Raw genomic sequence first — 18,878 nt, forward strand, 5'->3', positions numbered from 1 at the left:
GTTTGGAACCCGTACCCGACGGGGCTCCTCCTTGCCTGCCAAAGCGTTTGCCCCGAAAGGAGTGCTGCCAGTGAGTGTTTCGAGAAGAGGCCGGCCTGTACGAAGGTCCGGTGGATCTTTGCGGCCTGGACTTCCGGGGACCCCGGAAACGGGCTCTGCCAGAAAACGAAGAGCGCGACCGGGTCCTATCCTCTGGCAGCCTAAACGCTCGGTTCTCACCCAGGGAAACCATCAAGTCATCTAATTCCTTACCAAACAGCAATTTCCCTTTGAAGGGCAATGCCCCGAGGTGAGCCTTGGACAAACCATCCGCCGCCCAGTTGCGCAGCCAAAGGAGGCGGCGTGCCGACACCGCTGCCACCATGGATCTAGCTGAAGTGCGTAGAAGATCATGGAGCGCATCGGCCCCATATGCGATAGCTGCTTCCAACCTATCTGCTTGGGAAGCCTCCTCCGGAGAGAGATCTGCATTCGCCTGCAGTACCTGGGCCCAGCGCAGACTAGCTCGCATAGCGAAGTTCGTGCAAATGGCAGCTCGAACTCCCAAGGCGGAAACCTCAAAAATCTTTTTGAGCTGTACCTCCAACTTTCGGTCTTGAATATCCCGGAGGGCCGTCGCTCCCGTGACAGGGATGGTAGACCTCTTCGTGACAGCGGACACCGCCGAATCCACTTTTGGAAGTCGGAGGAGCTCCAGCGCCTCCTCCGGTAAAGGATAGAGTTTATCCATGGCCTTGCTGACTTTCAAACCTAACTCCGGAGTATCCCATTCCTTGAAAAGGATATCCGTGGACGAGAAATGAAAAGGGAAGGCAACCGCCGGTCCTGTGAGGCCGAGAAGAACAGGATCCATATTCGCCTCCTGGCGGACCACCACCGGAGGAGCTTCAATTCCCAATTCATGGAGAATGGCCGGGATGAGAGGTGCCAGTTCCTCTCTGCGGAATAGCCGTATCACCTTGGGGTCATCCCCTTCTGCAGCCTGTGCAGCTTTCTCTGCAATGGGCTGTGCAGTACCATCCACTGCTGCCTTTCCGGCCCCCGTCAGGGGCTCCTCGGCGGACTCCGTATCATCCTCAGGGGAATCCTCGGGATCCGATTCCTGCGGCACCCCCCTGGGAGGCCGCTTCCCCCGGGACGCACCGTGGGCGATCTCCGCGCCCTTCCTGGACTTCTTTTTCCGTGGAGGGGACCCGTGGTCGGCCGCACGCGAGCCATTCCCCTGGATGCGCTTGCTGCGCTTGTATTTGAGAACTTTGCGCAGCAACAGCGCAAAATCCTCAGAAAAATCACCAGAATCCGAAGAATCACTCTCGGAAGCCTCCCGGGACCGAAGCCCCTCCGAGGGAACCTCCCCCGCCGCGACACGCTGTGGGGAAAGCGCAGGAGGAAAGGAAGAGGCCCCCACCGTTTCCCGCGAAATTTCCCGGCCGGTGGCCAAGATGGCCGCCACTCCCGCACTAACCGGGAAAAGATCCTGAGGCCTGTCAGCGGAGCTACCACCGCGCGACGGCGAACGCGCAACCCGGGAACAAGCCCCCCGCGGCGCTGCCGAGGGTCCCTCATCACCCGGGACGCAAGCTGAACAAAGGCTGTCCCTTGAAAGACGCGCGCGCGCCGAGCCGCAGGCCCTGCACTGTGCAGCACGCGGCATGCCGGCGAAAACGCGGGAGAAAACGGGGCCGCGGCGAAAAAATTACCTCAAAAATTAAAAAATTAAAAATAAACAAATAGCGCAATTCGGCGACCTCCCCCCTGCCAACGACGCCCCCCCACCGACAAAAACGGAGCGGCGACGCCAGGTAACAGAGAGCCGCAAAAACAAAAGTAAAAACTTTTTTTTTTTTTTTACAAACAAAAAACGCTGTCCCTGGTACTGAAAAGCCCTTATTCCTGCAGGGGTGAGTGAACCAGGCTCCCTGGTGTCACCCCTGACGCTGCCACTAGCTCAGCCGGGTCCTCAACCCTGGCAGCGGCCTCAACCGGGGGGGAGGGTAGTCCCCTCAGGACCTCTCAACTCCCCTGGGAGGCAGGGCACCCGAGACTAAGGGATTAAAAGAAAAAAACCCCAATTTGGTATATAAACAGCTATGCCTAACAAAAAAGCCTAGCCCAAAAAATTCAAACCTGACTAACACCAACACCAGAATCAGGTCAGGCAGGGCTGTGACTGGACTTGCACCATCTACTGGAGACAGAGTAAGACTGAGGGGCTGTGACTGGCACAGGGGCTTATATATGGCTCCGCCCACAAGTTTTAATCTGTCTCCATCTACTGGTGCCGAGTCACAACCCAGGTGTCCTGGACTGATCCTGGTACGTACAGGGAATCCAACTTATTCTGAGTGGATTAAAAAAAAAAACCAAAACGACCAGCTTCTGAAGGGAAAGCCTTTGCTTCCTCCAACAGTGTGGTGTTCTCCTAGGACAGGCAGGATGTTAGTCCTCACATGTGGGTGACATCCGATGGAGCCCGGCACGGAAAACTTTTGTCAAAGTTTCTAGAAGCTTTGGCCAGCAGACTGAGCCCAGCCTGCTACTATCCACGCGAGGTCCCCCCTTCAGTCTCATAACATAGCAAAGATAAGTGGGGGGGGGGGGGGGAACCAAACCAAAACAACCCCCCCCCCCCCCCCCACAAATGTGAACCCAACATCGTGGGGAGGTGGGAGGGATTCCTGAGGACTAACATCCTGCTGACTAGGAGAACACCTGTTACAGGTAAGCAACTGTGCTTTCTCCTAGGACAAGCAGGATGGTAGTCTTCACATATGGGTGATTTTACAAAAGCTCCACACTGCCCCACTCAACTAGAGAGACCAACAGCAACCGAACAAGGTGCCAATGGGCACAACACAACTGTGGCGCTGAAGGGAAACAGGGGCAGGTCTGGTTCCCACAAGAAGCCCGAGTAGAGAAGTTGGATTCAAGTCTGGAACAGATTGCACAGAACAAATTGACCAAAGGCACTGTCCTGTCGTCCATCCCTGTCCAGGCAGTAATGAGCCGCAAACGTATGAGGGAACTCCAGGTTGCGGCCCGGCAGATTTCAATGACGGGGACTGCCTGCTGATGGTCCACAGACGTAGCCATAACCCACACGGAATGAGCCTTCACCTTGCCTGCGTGTAGCAGAAGGCAATACAATCTGCCAGTCAGTTCGACAAGGTCTGCTTACCCACTGCAACTCCCAGTCTGTAGGGGGGTCAAGACACAAAGAGCTGGGTGGACTGCCTGTGGCAGGTAGTGCGATTCAGGTAGAAGGCCAGTGCCCTTTTACAGTCCAAGGTGTGAAGCGCCCGTTCCCCTGGTTGGGAATGAGGACACGGAAAGAAGATGGGTAAAATGGACTGATTGAGGTGGAAGTCAGTCATGACCTTGGGCAGAAACTTAGGATGCATATGCAAGACCACATGTTTGTGGAAGAACTTCGTGTACATGTAAGTAACCAAAGCCTGAAGCTCATTGATCCCACGAGCTGAAGTAATCACCACCAGGAATATATTCTTCCAGGTGAGGAACTTCAGGTCACAAGACTGCAGCGGCTCAAAGGGAGGCCACATGAGCTGCGCCACTACAACGTTGCGGGCCCAGGATGCGACCGGAGGCAGTAGAAGGCCCTGCATGAAGCGGCCCACCAAGGGTTGGACCGATATGGGCATACCAGCGACACCCCGAAGGTATGCACTGATAGCACTGAGGTGCACGCTGACAGAAATGATCTGGAGCCTGAATTCGGACAGGTGCCACAAGTAGTCCAGCAGCTGAGGAAGGGGGCAAGAGAAAGGGTCTAGCCCTTGACCTCCACACCAGAATACTAGCAGACTGGTGTTTGTACAAATGCATATTAGAAGCTACACTGGCGAGCCTGTTGATCTATCTCTTTCTGCTGGTTAATGAGCATAACCCATCGGTATGGTTGGTGTGACTAGATGAGGAAGTTCACAATTTATTTGGTTGCACCAGCCTCCAGGTCTGAAGTCAGAAGTGCATAGACTTACCCCAACAATCTTCTTAGCACCTTTGCTAGTTCTAATAGGAACCCATTCCACATCTTCCTCCTCATTCTGAGACTCCTCTGATTCTGAAATAAGCTCCTCTAGCTTCATACGAGGGGTCAGGCCTTGAGCCTTGGCTGTTGTGCGCCGGCAGTTCCTTGGCTAATGAGAGACAAGATCACATAGCTGCTGTTCCTATCCTACAGCCCCCCTCAGTGCTCTTCCCTCCCCCCTCCCTAACAGCTTATAGGAGGCTTGCTCTTACTTTCCACATACTTTACCTTGGGAGGGATGTAATCAAAGGGTGAATCAGGGGATTGGCTGGCAGTCTCATTCATGATACTACACAGCTTCTTTCCATTTGCTACCTGAAGCAGTGCCAGTTTCTGTCAGAAAGGAAATAAGGAACTGGATGTTACCAAGGAGGCATTAAAAGCAGTGGTGTAGTGAAAGGCTTCAGGAGAATAGTGTACCTGCTTTAACAGTTCGTTTTCTTCAATGAGATGCTGATTTTTCTCACACAGTTCTTTCATCTTCTCAATTTCCTCATCCTGTACAAGAGAAATTCAATATATGAAATCACAATCAGGCTAATACAGTAAAGTGCGGCCGCGGTTACCCTGCTTCCACGTTAGACCAACCCGCGATTCACTATCCCTTTTAACCCATCCTTACCGCCTCTTTAAATCAACTGGTAACCCTTTCCGCCCGCGGCATGTATATGAGATGTAAACGATCGGATTAGCTATTCCCTCCCATACAGTAATGCGCGCCCCGATTATCGCTTTTTAAACCTGCAGTTTTGCCGCGTGTTTAACCTACTAACTTACCACCTACCCTTACCCCTGCGTTAGAGGCAGGGGTAAGGGTAGGCGGCAAACTTTCTCCCAGCCCCCGCTCACTTGCCCTGGCCGCTTCCATGGGTGCCGGTCTCCGGGGCAGCCCCAGTCCTCTTTACCCTCTCTACCCTCCTCCCGAAGCAACTTTAACCAAAAGAAAACCTAAAATCCCCTCCTTCCGAAGCAAGGCGCAGGCGAAAAGCGACTCGACATGTAAAGTGTAACCAAAGATAACTTATTCTTGCAGCCCTCTCTGCCCTCCTCCGGAGACGCGCACCGCGGCTCCCCTGCCTCCCGGTGGCGAAAGCAGCCCCCGCCAGCGAAGATGGATGCCCGGCAGCGAAAGCGGCCCCCGCCGGCGAAGATGGATGCCCGTAGTGCACGGGCCCCCAAGCCAGCGAAAGCGTACGTTCATACGCTTTCGCCGGCGGGGGCCGCTTTTGCCGCCGGGCATCCATCTATGCCGGTGGGGGCCGCTTTCGCCAGGCATCCACTTCCTAGTACCTGTCATTTCAAATGTCATTTGAAATGACAGGTACCAGCGCACCCAGGATACTGTATAGGCGCTGTATAGCGCCTATACAGTAAAATGGATTGCGCTTCATGGACACGCGTTGGACGCGGCTTGCATTTGAATGCAATTTAAATACAGTATCGAGCGGTAGGTGATGCAAACTGTGCATGCGGCAAACGCGGGTGCACCCGGCACTAACGCACCCTCTTTCTACCGCTCCTTACTGTATCGGCCTGAATGCAAGTTAAACTCAAGCAACTGGAGTGCAGTTCAGTACAAGGTGAGCTGTAATACTCTGTAAAATCTGGAAATTGGAGAAATTACTTACCTGATAATTTCGTTTTCCTTAGTGTAGACAGATGGACTCAGGACCAATGGGTATAGTGTACTCCTGTTAGCAGTTGGAGACGGATCAGATTTCAATCTGACGTCAGCCCCTAGTACATATACCCCTGCAGGAAGTGCAGCTCTTCAGTATTCTCCTCGAAAAGCATTGTGGATATATGTGTGACTGACTGATTAACTTAATAATTTGGTTAACTTGGATAACTTCATAACTTGGTTAAACGTTAAACTTGATTAATTTTATTAACTTGGGCTGGTTGATTGACTATAGCTGGAGACCGCCAGTGTACTCAGCCGGAAAGCGTCGACACTCGGCAGGGTGGATGCCCTAGGTAAATGAAAAACATGGCTTACCCTTGAACATTTGAGGGCCCTGCGTGACTGCAGCCAAGGGTGGGTTGCTGAGTCCCATCTGTCTACACTAAGGAAAACGAAGTTATCAGGGTAAGTAATTTCTCCATTTCCTAGCGTGTAGCAGATGGACTCAGGACCAATGGGATGTATAAAAGCTACTCCCGATCCGGGTGGGAGGCTGCCCGTGACCCACTTAGTATTGCCCTTGCAAATGCTGTGTCCTCCCGAGCCTGAACATCCAGACGGTAGAATCTGGAGAAGGTATGGATGGAGGACCATGTAGCTGCCCTGCAGTTCTCGGCAGGTGACAGCATTCTAGTTTCTGCCCATGATACTGCCCGGGCTCTGGTAGAATGGGCCTTGACCTGTAGAGGTGGTGGCTTGCCAGCTTCTACGTAGGCCGCCTTGATGACTTCCTTGATCCAGCGGGCGATGGTTGCCCGTGAGGCGGCTTCCCCTTGTTTCTTTCTGCTGTGAAGGATGAAAAGGTGGTCCATTTTTCGTACGGGCTCGGACAATGCTAGGTATTTGGATAGGAGTCTGCCGATGTTGAGGTGGCGGAGACTACGGGCTTCTTCCAAATTCTTCCGGGCATCCGTTGTTGGTAGCGAGATGGTCTGGTTAAGGTGGAAGTGAGAGACCACTTTGGGGAGGACTGTGCGTAGTTTGGCGAGGACTGTGCGTAGTTGGATGGACCCTGGGGTGAACCTGAGGACCGGCTCACGGCAGGACAGTTCTTGTAGTTCTGATATGTGGCGGGCTGAACACACCGCCAGCAGAAACATAGTCTTCAACGTTAACAGGCAAAGGGACAGACCTCGTAGGGGTCTGAAGGCGGTTCCCGCTAGGAAGTCCAAAACAAGATTGAGATTCCAGAGGTACCGGCCACTTTAGTGGTGGGCGAATGTGTTTGACTCCTTTCAGGAAGCGTCACACGTCAAGGTGAGAGGCTATGCTGTCTCTCTCGCTCTTGGAGCCGTAGCATGACAGGGCTGCCACCTTTACCTTGATGGAGTTGAGGGACAGGCCCTTCTGTAGTCCGTTCTGTAAGAATTCCAAGATCACGGGGATAGTGAATGAGCGTGGTTTGATGTTGTGGTCTTCGCACCAGGCTTCAAATACTCTCCAGATCCTTATGTACATTAGTGATGTGGAGAACTTGCGTGCTCGTAGGAGGGTGTCTATTACCGCCCCTGAGTACCCGCTCTCTCAGGTGAGCCCTCTCAATGGCCAGACCGTAAGAGAGAATTGAGCTGGGTCCTCATGGAGGATCGGACCTTGTTGTAGCAGGTCCCTGTATGGGGGCAGGGGTAGGGGATTCCCTGCCAGCAGTCTTCTCATGTCTGAATACCAGGGTCTTCTTGACCAGTCCGGAGCCACCAGAAGAACTAGTCCCTTGTGTAGGTGTATTTTGTGAATGATTGCACCCAGTAGGGGCCACGGTGGGAAGGCATATAATAGGGTCCCTGGGGGCCAGGGCATCGATCCCTTGGGACTGTGGTTCCCGCCTGTGGCTGAAGTTATCTGGATACTTTGGCATTGGATCCGTTTGCCAGAAGGTCCATGTCAGGTGTCCCCCACCAAGCCACTATTATGTTGAAGGCTGTGGGTGACAGCCTCCATTCTCCTGGGTCTAGACTTTCCCTGCTGAGGAAGTCTGCCGTGATGTCTTTTCCGGCGATGTGGACGGCGGAGATCTCCTGGAGGTTTGCTTCCGCCCACGCCATCAGGGGGTCTATTTCTAGGGACACCTGTTGGCTACTGGTTCCCCCCTGCTGGTTGATGTAGGCCACTGTCGTGGCATTGTCCGACATTACTCTGACAGCTTTGTTTCGAAGTCTGTGGGCGAGCCACATACAGGCTAGTCTGACTGCTCGTGCTTCTAGGCGGTTGATGTTCCATCCCGCCTCTTCTGCGTTCCACTGCCCTTGGGCGGTTAGCTCCTCGCAGTGTGCTCCCCATCCTCGTAGACTGGCATGTGTGGTGAGTAGAGTCCAGGTTGGAGAGGAGAGACTTGATCCCCGGCTCATGTGGCTGGCCTGCAGCCACCACTGTAGCTGGGTCCGAACTCTGCCTGGGAGTGATAGACGTACGGTGTAGTTCTGGGACTGTGGGCTCCACCGTGATAGGAGTGAGCGCTGTAGGGGTCTCATATGGGCTCACGCCTATGGCACAACTTCCAGTGTGGATGCCATCAGCCCGAGGGCTTGCAGGTAATCCCATGCTGTGGGACGAGGGTCATCCAGCAAGGTTTGTAGCCGGTTCCACAATTTTGATCTCCTTGTGGGGGGGGGGGTTCAGGCTGACCTTGTCGTCGAATCGGACTCCTAGGTACTCCAGCGACTGTGAGGGCTGAAGGGAGCTTTTGTTTGTGTTGACTACCCATCCTAGACTTTCCAGTAGAGTTCTGACTCTGCTGGTTGCTTGGCAGCTTTCCTCCGGTGACTTTGCTCTGATCAGCCAATCGTCCAGGTAGGGGTGAACAAGGATTCCTTCCTTCCTCAGTGTTGCCGCCACCACCACTATTACCTTGGTGAACGTCCGGGGTGCTGTGGCTAACCCGAAGGGTAGTGCCCGGAACTGGTAATGACGGTTCAGGACTTTGAAGCGTAGGTAGCGCTGATGTTCCTGATGAATGGGGATGTGCAGATAGGCCTCCGAAACATCCAGGGATGTGAGAAACTCTCCTGGTTGTATCGCCCTTATAATGGATCGTAGTGTTTCCATGTGGAAGCGAGGCATCCTGAGGTGGCGGTTGACAGACTTGAGATCCAGGATGGGCCTGAATGTTCCCTCTTTCTTGGGAACGATAAAATAAATGGAATAATGGCCAGTATTTATTTCCTGTGGAGGTACTGGGGGTTATGGCCTCGAGTGCCAGTAGTCTGGACAGTGTAGCTTCCACCACCGCCCTCTTGGAGAGGTCGTGGCAGGGGGACTCCACGTACTTGTCCGGAGGGGTTCGTAGGAAATCCAGGTAGTAACCCCTACCGAATGATGGCTAGGACCCACTTGTCCGAGGTTCGACCCATCTGTGGTAGAATAGGGCTAATCTGCCCCCTATGACTTCTTCCCTTGGATGGGTCGGCTGAATCTCATTGTGGAGTACGGCTGGGGCCCGTACCCGAGCTGGCTCCCCTTTTGTTGTGCTTGGTCCGAAAGGACTGGTTCCTGCCCGTAGGATTGAAGCCTGTAAGGATTGAACCTCTGCCCCTGGAGGACCTGAGGAAGGAACGCTGATTTCTCTTTGTTGCAACTACCGGAAGATAAGACAATGGGGACTCGCCCCATTTGTCGGCCAGTTTCTCTAGTTCGCTGCCGAACAGGAGGGATCCTTTGAAGGGCATCCTTGTGAGGCACGTTTTGGAAGATGCTTCGGCCGACCAGCTTCAGAGCCAGAGTTGTCTCCTGGCAGCCACCGCAGAGGACACTCCTCTGGCCGCTGTGCGCACTAGGTTGGAGGCAGCGTCCGCTAGGAATGATATTGCTGGTTCCATGTCTTCTCCTGGGGTGTTGTTCCTAGTTTGTGATAGGCAGGCACGTGTCACCACGGTACAGCAGGCCGCAATTTGTAGAGTCATAGCGGCGACGTCAAATGATTGAGGATGGACTCCAGACGTCGGTCATGTGCATAGCTCCTCCCCTCCACTGGGATAGTGGTGCGCCTAGAGACCGCACAGACCATAGCATCCACTTTTGGGCATGCAAGAAGATCTTTGGTTGCTGGGTCCAGGGGGTACAGGGCCGCCAAGGCTCGTCCCCCTTTGAATGCGGATTCCGGAGCGTTCCATTCCAGGTCAATCAACTGCTGCGCTGCTTGTAACAGGGGGAAATAGAGAAAAGTCTGTTGAAGACCCTCCAGCAGGGGGTTCAGTTTCGGTTCCCCTGAAGTACCTGGGCCCGGGATAGCGAGCTCCGTCAGACATTGATTGACCAGGTCCGGGAGCTCGACCTTTGTGAAGAAGCGTCTCATGGTTCGGTGCGGCTCTGTCCCCGGGGGGAGCTCCCCTTCTTCTAGGGGTTCAGCTTCTTCCTCAGAGGTGTCCGAGTCCCCATAGGCGGGTCTTCTGGGTAATGAGAGCCTGTGCCTAGGTCTTGAGGGGCCTGGAGCATGTGGGTCCTCCGGTGGAGCATGTGGTTGGCCAGCCAGAGGTTCAGTTTGCATTTGAACAAAGGCGTGAATCCCCTTGAAAAACTCCACCCATGATATGGACACCGGGTCAAAGCTGAGAAGCATTGGTTCCTTGGGGGTCCCGTCTGTGGGGGGGGGGGGCCCCTGGCTAGGTCTGGGGTGCCCCCTGAGGAGCTGGAACTCTGCCCTGGGTGGGACTGGCCCTGAGCTGGATCTCCCAGGGCCTCCTTGTACTGCGTGCACAGGGCATCGGCCTCCTCGCTTTGTGCGGCTCTGATGTGGCATGCCGGGCAGAGGCCTTGCGCTTTAATTTCTGTTCCTGGGGGTGCCATGGTTGACTGCGCGTAAATCTTATGCGCTCCGGTGCGCTTATGTTGAGCGTGTAAGTTGTGTGCGCGGCTCTGCCGTAGATATGCGCTCAGCTATGTGCACACAAGTTATGCGTGCAAGGATTTATGTGTGCCTAAGTCTATGCGCACAAGTGCTTTGTGCGCCTGGCTCAGGGATGTGCGCTCTGAGTCTTGGAATAGTTGGGGCCTGGCCCTGCTAGGGCGGATCAACCAGGTGGCACTGGTCCCGGTCGGTGACCTGTGCTCGTCCTCGACCCTCGGAGACCGGATTAGAGTAGAAGATTTCTACCTTACCTTGTCTTCGGCGCTTCCCGGTTTCGTCCCGGGCGGTCTCCGGCTACGGGGGGAGAGGGCAAATACCTTCACCGCCGCGCTCGAGGGTGCACCTGCTGCCTCTCAGCCGTGCCCAAAGGATCGGGGGCTAGGTCCTTGCCGCGATTCGGCTGCCGGACCGAGGATCACCTCCGAGGGACCACGGAAATCAGCTCGGGAATCTCAACTGGGGGGAGGGACCCGAGGGTATCACCGCAGGAGAGCGGGGCTCGTCTTCAGGTAGGTTTTCTTCTTTCAATTTTGGGTTTTTCTTCTTTAAATTTGATCTAACGCTTGAGTGTGCGCAGATAGTCCCTAACTGCTATGGAGATGGAAAATACTAAGAGCTGCACTTCCTGCAGGGGTATATGTACTAGGGGCTGACGTCAGATTGAAATCTGATCCGTCGCCAACTGCTAACAGGAGTACACTATACCCATTGGTCCTGAGTCCATCTGCTACACGCTAGGAAATGTACAATCAAGCGGCCTTACAATTAATTTACAGAGACACATTTGGAAAAAAAACTGTCCAAGTAAAATGGAACTCTCACTCGAGCTGTGTAGAAACCAAAAGGCTGCTGAAATCTCTCTGTATAAAATGAGTGTCAGAGAATCAGAAATGAGGCAGAAGTGAGAACATCCTTCCATGTCACCACTGATAATCAGACCTGAGAGAAAGAACAAAAGCAATACTCTGCTATACCTTTCTACATGCTTTCAATGTTCTCTGCTTTTGTGAATTTGTACATGTATGCTCTTCCTAGAGATCAGTGTTGAAGCTTTACACGGTCTGTTGCAAATCCTGCTAATATGCAAATACTGAAGTACATGTGAAGGGAACAATCTCCAGACGCACCTGGAACTTTAAGCGCTCAAGCACTTGTTTTTCCTGCTCAGTCTGTCTTTCTTTGCAGATCTGCTCTTCTGTGCTCACAGATTGCTGCTGTTTTAACTGGCTCAGCAGGAACAGAATCTTGAAAAAAAAAAAAAAAACCAAAAAACAAAACCAGAAATATTTCTATTACACAGTAGGTCAGATGAAATACTAAGATCACTATGGCAGAGTAAATGACAGCAAATAAAGACCAAAATGATCCATCCAGCCTGTCTAGTAAGGTGTTTAATGTAACTGCCATCCCATGCAGTTATTCCATGCCTCCAGCAACTTAGTATGCCCCAGGAGACTGCATCCCCACATACATGGCACAGAACAAGCATTGCCTTCATGGTCTCAAAACCATCTAAAGGAAAATTAGTTTCTTACCTGAATTTTCGTTTCTGTAGTATCATGGATCAGTCCAGACGCCTAGGTTTTGCCCCCCCCCCCCAGCAGATGGAGACAGAAGTTTACCCACAAAATTCCGCCTTATCTAGGATGGTGCCACCTACAGTCTGGTAGTATTACTTAATGTCAAAGCAGAATGGACTCAAAAAACCCAAACTATATACAGTAACCTAGCAACCTTAAACTGGCTCATGAGACCCCCAAATAGGAACAGTACCCGAGGAGCTCGGAAAAACACGACTGTTCTGTCAATAAAAGAGGACAACTCTGGAAAAATAGCACGGCCTCTCCATTTCCTTCAAGTGCCTAAATAGGACGAACAGGTGAACAGAAGACATGCCTCCAGTGCTACGGTGGGACTTGAGTCCCACCTTCCCGGTTGATGTATGCCACCGTTGTCACATTGTCCGAGAAGACACGCACCATTATGCCCTGGATCCAGGGAAGAAACGCCCACAGGGCCAGATGTACAGCCCTGGTCTCGAGCTGGTTTATGGACCAGGATCTTTCCATCGCCGACCAGAACCATTGGGCGGACCTGTCTGCATTCACCGCCCCCCCAACCTCAGAGGCTGGCATCGGTGGAGATTATCAGCCAATTCGGAGTGTCCAAATCCACCCCCCTGTTCCAGATTGTCCAGTGACAGCCACTATGACAGACTGGCTCTGGATTCGGGAAGTAGAGGCATTGGTAGATGGAATTGCTCTGACACCGGGCTCCAGCGAGACAAAAGCGCACACTGTAAAGGTCTTAAGTGAGCGAATGCCCAAGGAACCAAGTCCAAAGTTGAAGCCATGGAGCCCAAGACCTGAAGATGCCACACTATGGGAATGTTCCTTCGAAGAAGGGAATGTATTTGTTCCTGCAACTTCCCTATTCGGTCTGCCGCTAGAAACACTTTGCCCTGCAAGGTATCGAATTGTGCTCCAAGATAAATCAACTTCTGAGTGGGTTCCAAGTGACTCTTCTGCACATTGATTACCCAACCTAGGGATCACAATGTGATCACTATGTGCACTGATCTCTTGCAGTCCTCCCGAGACTTTGCGCGAATCAACCAGTCGTCCAGGTACAGGTGGACCAAGATTCCCTCCTGAAGAAGGAAGGCCGCCACCACCATCGTGAAGATGCGAGGAGCTGTTGGGCTCGAAATTGGACATGTCGTCCCAAGACCTTGAATCGCAGAAACCTCTGGTGATTCAGCTGGATCGGAATGTGTAAATATGCCTCCGTGAGGTCCAGAGAAGCGAGAAATCCTCCTTTTCAAACCATGGCCATCACTGTTCTCAGGGTTTCCATACGAAAGCGAGGAACCCAAAGGAAACGATTCACCTTCTGCAGATCGAAGATGGGCCAAAAAGTGCCCTCCTTGGGGACCACAAAGTACACGGAGTACCGACCTCATCCCTGTTGAGCCTTCGGAACTGGGATAATAGCTTTGAGCTCGAGAAGTCGTTGTAGTCACCTGGACCGCCTCTTGCTTGACACTTGAGGCCACTCTGGACGCCACAAAAACCTCCCGGACTGGGCAAGAGAACTCCAGAGCATACCAGTCTTTGATCACTTCTAAGACCCAGCGGTCTGATGTAATTCTTGCCCATTCCGTGTAAAAGTTGGATAATCTGCCTCAGACAGCTTCGACGACAGAATGGGTGCTCATGGCTTCATTGGGGGTTTTTTTTTTTTTTTTAATTATTACTTCCTGCACCAATATGTCCTGAATCTCTTCCGTGCCGGCAACCCCCTCGAAAGGACTGCTGTCGCCCCGAGGCAGGAGGTATGGAGTATCCCCTCAAGCAGCAAGAGTCCCGAAACCTAGCTCGAGGAGGGAAGACTTTCTTAGATCTTTTATCTTCCGGCAACCCATTGCCCTTTGATTCGGCAAGCAGCTTTACCAGCTGATCCAGATCCTCCCCAAACAAGAGCTTGCCCTTAAAGGGTAGATTACAAAGCTAGGACTTGGAGGACAAATCCGCTACCCAATTTCGTAGCCAGAGGAGATGCCGTGCTGACACCAAGGACCACCCATACCTCTCGCCGAGGTCCTCACCAGATCATACAAAGCATCTGCAACATAAGTGATGCCTGCTTCTAGGCAGGCGGGCTGCAGAGCCCCACTGTCGCTCGTACCAGCCGACTCCTGGACCCAACACAGACAGGCGCTCTGCATGAGGCTAGCGCAAATCGCTGCCCAAAGGCTGAGCGCAGCAACCTCAAATGCTCGCTTCAACTGGATCTCCAGCTTGCAGTCCTGCATATCCTTAAGGGCAGCTGCCCCAGCAACCAGGATAGTGGTCTTTTCCGTGAAAAGGATTGGATAAGTTCTTGGAGGAGAAGTCCATTACCTGCTATTAAGTTCACTTAGAGAATAGCCACTGCCATTAGCAATGGTTACATGGAATAGACAGTTTTTGGGTACTTGCCAGGTTCTTATGGCCTGGATTGGCCACTGTTGGAAACAGGATGCTGGGCTTGATGGACCCTTGGTCTGACCCAGTATGGAATTTTCTTATGTTCTTAATGTCGAGACCGCGGCGTCCACCTTTGGAATCTTCAGTAAACCCAACACAGATAATTGGTACAGTTTCGCCATAGCTCTGCCCACTTTCAAGCCGGAATCCGGAGTCTCCCACTCCCGGGTCACTAGTTTGCAAACCTTCTTAGGCAGAGGAAAAGATGTTGTGGGACCCCCTAATGCCATTGAGGTCTGGATTGTTGCTCTCGTTGTCAGACTCTTCTCGAGAAACATTAAGTCCCAGAACTTCAAGGACTGGGGAATAAGGGGTCTTAAGTCATACCGCTTGAACAAACGCACCACGCTGGGGTCATCCCCCTCCACAGGGGGGGGGGGGTCATCGGGCTCATCCGGATCACCAGTATCCACATCAGCCAGATCTGGCTGCGGATCCAGGTCTGCCGCCCCTACTACTCCAGAAGCCGGCATTGCCCCAGACCCTGGGATCGGATCTTGTGTACCCTGGGGAGAATCCCGTGGGGTGAGCCTGATCAAGGAGGTGCCGACTAGGGTCCGCACCCAGACCTCTCTTCTCATGCGGGTCTGCACCTGCCCCAGGAGACCGGGCTGCTTTACTACCGAGCGTTTTCTTGCTAGGAAAGCCTGGTGCATACGGAGGACACATTCTGGGGAAAACCCCTCCAGGTCCCCCTCCCCCACTGGAGAGTTGACTGGGGTGAAATCATCAGTTCCCCCAGTGAGGTCTTCCCTCACTGGGGCTAGAACAGGCAGAGAATCCTCTTCCCGTGAAGCAGGTAATCTGCCTGCATATTTCTCCACCCTGGAGATAGGTGATTCCAGAGAAACCAGATGCTCCTCTGCCCGCTTGAAGAGGAGGGTCAGCTCCAAGGGCACGGCTTGGCTTTTGCTTCCACGTTGCCTGTTTTTGTAAGCTACTATGGTAACATTGTCTAAGCACATTCATTGCTCTTCAATTGACTAATGGAAGAAATTCCAAAGCTCTTCTGATCACATTTCCAAACTGATGAATCATGCTGCTTCTGACGGACTACAATGCTCTTGTGCGTGGTATTTATGGGTATTTGATATTCCGCTTTTCCCCATAGTTGGTCTCAAGATGGATTACAATAAGATAGAGGCATTTGAGCAGCTTACAATCAGAATCAAAATGTGTACCTGGCACAAAGCTTCACAACCAGCCAAACTAGAAGTCGTGGTCACTACTCTCTAATCCACAATCTCCAACTTCATTCTCCCAGGATGAACTGTGTCAACAGCCACCAGGCTTGACTGATCTGTTTCCTCTGGAAGATCTAATCTTGAAGCCTCATTATCCGAGAAACATCTTTCCCTCAAGTCAGAAAATGAGCACCCAAATACTCCAAGATCTGGGTAGGGCATAGGTTGATCTTGGAAACTGACTACCAAACCAAGATACTGCAATAGCTGAATCACCCTAGTCTTGCAGATTCGGCATTCTGCCTCAGACTTTACTCGAACTAGTCTAGATATGAACGAACAACAATTCATTCCCTTCAGAGAGCTGCTGTGACCACCATTACCTTGGTAAAGAGTTTGAGGTACAATCACTAAACCAAATGAAAGTGGCTGAAACCAGAAGAGACTCCCCAGCACTGTAAATATGAGGAACCTTTGATGTTTCTTCCTGATCAGGATATGCAAACAAGCCATCACAAAATCGAGGGGCACCAAACACTCTCCATTCCTTACCATCGCAATCATGCAAGGAAACACCTCCATGCGGAAATGGGATACCTTCTTCAAATATGATAGGCAAAAAAGAGCCCCCTTTTGGTATCACAAAATACATTGAATAGCGATCAAGACCCCATTCTCCTTTTGGCACAGGGACCAACCCTGCCAGTTGGCGATGCCGAGAAAGTGGCCTGCACACTTTCCTTCTTTCTTTGGGAATAACACCTTGAAAGCATCAACCACTGGGTGAGCAAATTCTAAAGCACAGTCTATTATAATGTCCGGGACCCACTGATCTGTCGTAATTTGGGCCAGTCTCCATAAAACTGGGACAACCTTCCTCCAATTTGAGGAGAAGGAGAGTGCGCCTCCTGGATCTTCTTGGGAATTCTCAACTCCCCCCCCAAGCTGGCGATTGTGCTCTCACACATCTACAGCTCGCCTCAAAGGACTGACCTGTTGCTTAACTGTCTCTGGGAAGAGGAGCCCTTCCCAGGTCGATGGAATAGTTTCTAAACTTTGTCCTGTTTGGCAACCCCTTACAAGTCAGTTTAAGCTTATCCTCCAGCAACTTGTGGGATTTTGAATTCCAAGTGCTTCACTAGCTTCTCAAGGTCCTTCCCGAAGACAACTGTTGCCAAGTTGTGACTTTGGCCACATCTGCTATCCAATTGCTTAACTATAACCACCATCTAGCAGACAGACACTAGCATACACCTAGCTGAGGTCTGAATGACATCATATAAAGTGTCAAGGAAAGACCTGCTTCCAGCCTCTCCGCCTCCTTCTTGGACATACTATCTTCAGTATCACCAACCGGAACCTGTTGTACACAGCGTAAACATGCTCTAATCATATAGCTGCTAAAGACTGCTGCCCCTAGGGCTAAGGCTAGTACTTCAAAGTTCCACTTGAGATAATTTTCTATCCTGGGCATCCTTAGAGCCACACTAGCTTCCACAGGAATTTTCTTTGCAACTTCTGATACTAAGGCATCCACTTTAGGTAATTTCATGCTCCAACATCTCATCTAGAAGGGGAAAGAGCTTTGCTATGGCGCTTCCAACCTTTAACCCAGCTTCCAGAGTGCCCCACTTATGAAACCAGAGCTTTAAAGCTTTAACTGTCCTATGAAAGGGAAAGGTCTTAGCAGGAGCTCTAAGACCTTCCAATTCCAGAGGATGAGGATCCTATTTTGGATCTGCTTTCTTTTCCTTTATCCCCAGGTCTGCTAGAGCCTGAGAAGTCATGGCTGACAGCTCTTCTCAAATAAATGGATTACATGAGGGTCATCTCCCTCTGCTACAGGGATTTCACCTTCCTCCAGACAGTCTCACCCTCTGAGAATATCCTGAGATCCTGGAGGGACCCTCAGACCGAAGCTGTGTTCCCCTGCTCTGTATACAATCTGGCTCTTTTGTGCCATCATGGAACAGAGCCTGCTGCTATGGGGGCACCTGCTATCTTACTGCTTGAAGCAGTCCCATTTCTGATTAAATGGCTTTATGCATGAGGACTACAAACTCCAGGAAGAAAGTGTCTTAGGGGGAATTCCTTTAGCAAGTCTTCAGTCCCTGAACTTACCACAGCCTTGCTACCATTACACCCCCCACAGAGCTAACAGGAAACTCTGCTTCTCCCTCACTGCAGGGAGAAAGATAAAAACTAAACACTAATTTCCTGCCCCTCCCATCCCCAAGATCCTATTCTGGCCTTATAGCCTTATTCCTACCTGCACACGTCCTCTACCCCCCCCTGCCCCGCCCCCATGGAGGACGTCCCCCAAATAGCCTTCCCCTCTGGTACAGGTACAGCATAGACCAAACGTTTGCAACAGTCCCATGCTTACCCCTGCAGGTCAGACATTTCTTCCTGTGCTGTGTGGGAACCACCATTTGAAGGAGCTACATGGCTAGAATGAAAGCGTGCGACCATTTCCCCTCTCCTTATTCTGTGCAAAAATGGAATTACTGACCCTTTGCACTGCAGTCACTAGGCATATATGCCTCCCACTATTTTCCTTCTCTTGTCCAATTGAACGCTGCACTACTGCTCCAATTTTTTATTATTTTTTTTAACTTCAAGCAGCATAAAGAAATAAAAGTAATATACTTCCCTGCTGCAGTCTTCTAATCATCTTGAAGGGAATCAACAGAAGCAGATAAAAGAGGGAGCCAGCACCACTGGCTTTCAGACCTCTCCCACTAAATGGAAGCTAAGCCACGGGTCATTAATCCCTCAGCTCTTCCCTACTCGACCAGGATGGACCTAGCCACCCCAGGAGCAATTTTGCCACTAGAATTCCAGCTGCAGGTTTAGGCACCTCTACCATCTGCTGAAGATAGAGAAATACTGAGTGACTGCAGGTCGCACCGTGCCTTAAGTAGATTATTACAGTAAATCTTAATTATCTGCATTCATCTGCTGTTAGGGGAAAGAAATCTTCTGGACTGGTCGGAGGGATAAGCTGCATTATTCTCTTGTCCACGGAGAACAGTTTTTCCTCTTAAGGCAACTTCGCCAAACTGAACTCTGTTCTTTTCTAGTCCTCTTG

The 18,878-nt window shown here is 51.7% G+C and overlaps 1 protein-coding gene across 3 annotated transcripts in view; it reads right to left on the reverse strand.

Moving 5' to 3' along the window:
- KIF4A (kinesin family member 4A) overlaps positions 1-18,878 on the reverse strand; it is a 265,297-nt gene that overhangs the window by 16,017 nt on the left and 230,402 nt on the right. For 2 of the 3 annotated variants that reach the window (XM_029607254.1, XM_029607256.1), the window contains 4 exons: positions 11,703-11,819; positions 4,472-4,549; positions 4,280-4,384; positions 4,002-4,160 (listed from right to left, as the gene is read on the reverse strand). In XM_029607254.1, the coding sequence (XP_029463114.1) occupies positions 4,002-4,160; positions 4,280-4,384; positions 4,472-4,549; positions 11,703-11,819 (459 nt within the window). The remainder of the gene's footprint in view (positions 1-4,001; positions 4,161-4,279; positions 4,385-4,471; positions 4,550-11,702; positions 11,820-18,878) is intronic. The other variant, XM_029607255.1, reaches the window with a different exon arrangement.

Source organism: Rhinatrema bivittatum, chromosome 6, assembly GCF_901001135.1.
Source record: "Rhinatrema bivittatum chromosome 6, aRhiBiv1.1, whole genome shotgun sequence".
Classification (NCBI taxonomy): domain Eukaryota; kingdom Metazoa; phylum Chordata; class Amphibia; order Gymnophiona; family Rhinatrematidae; genus Rhinatrema; species Rhinatrema bivittatum.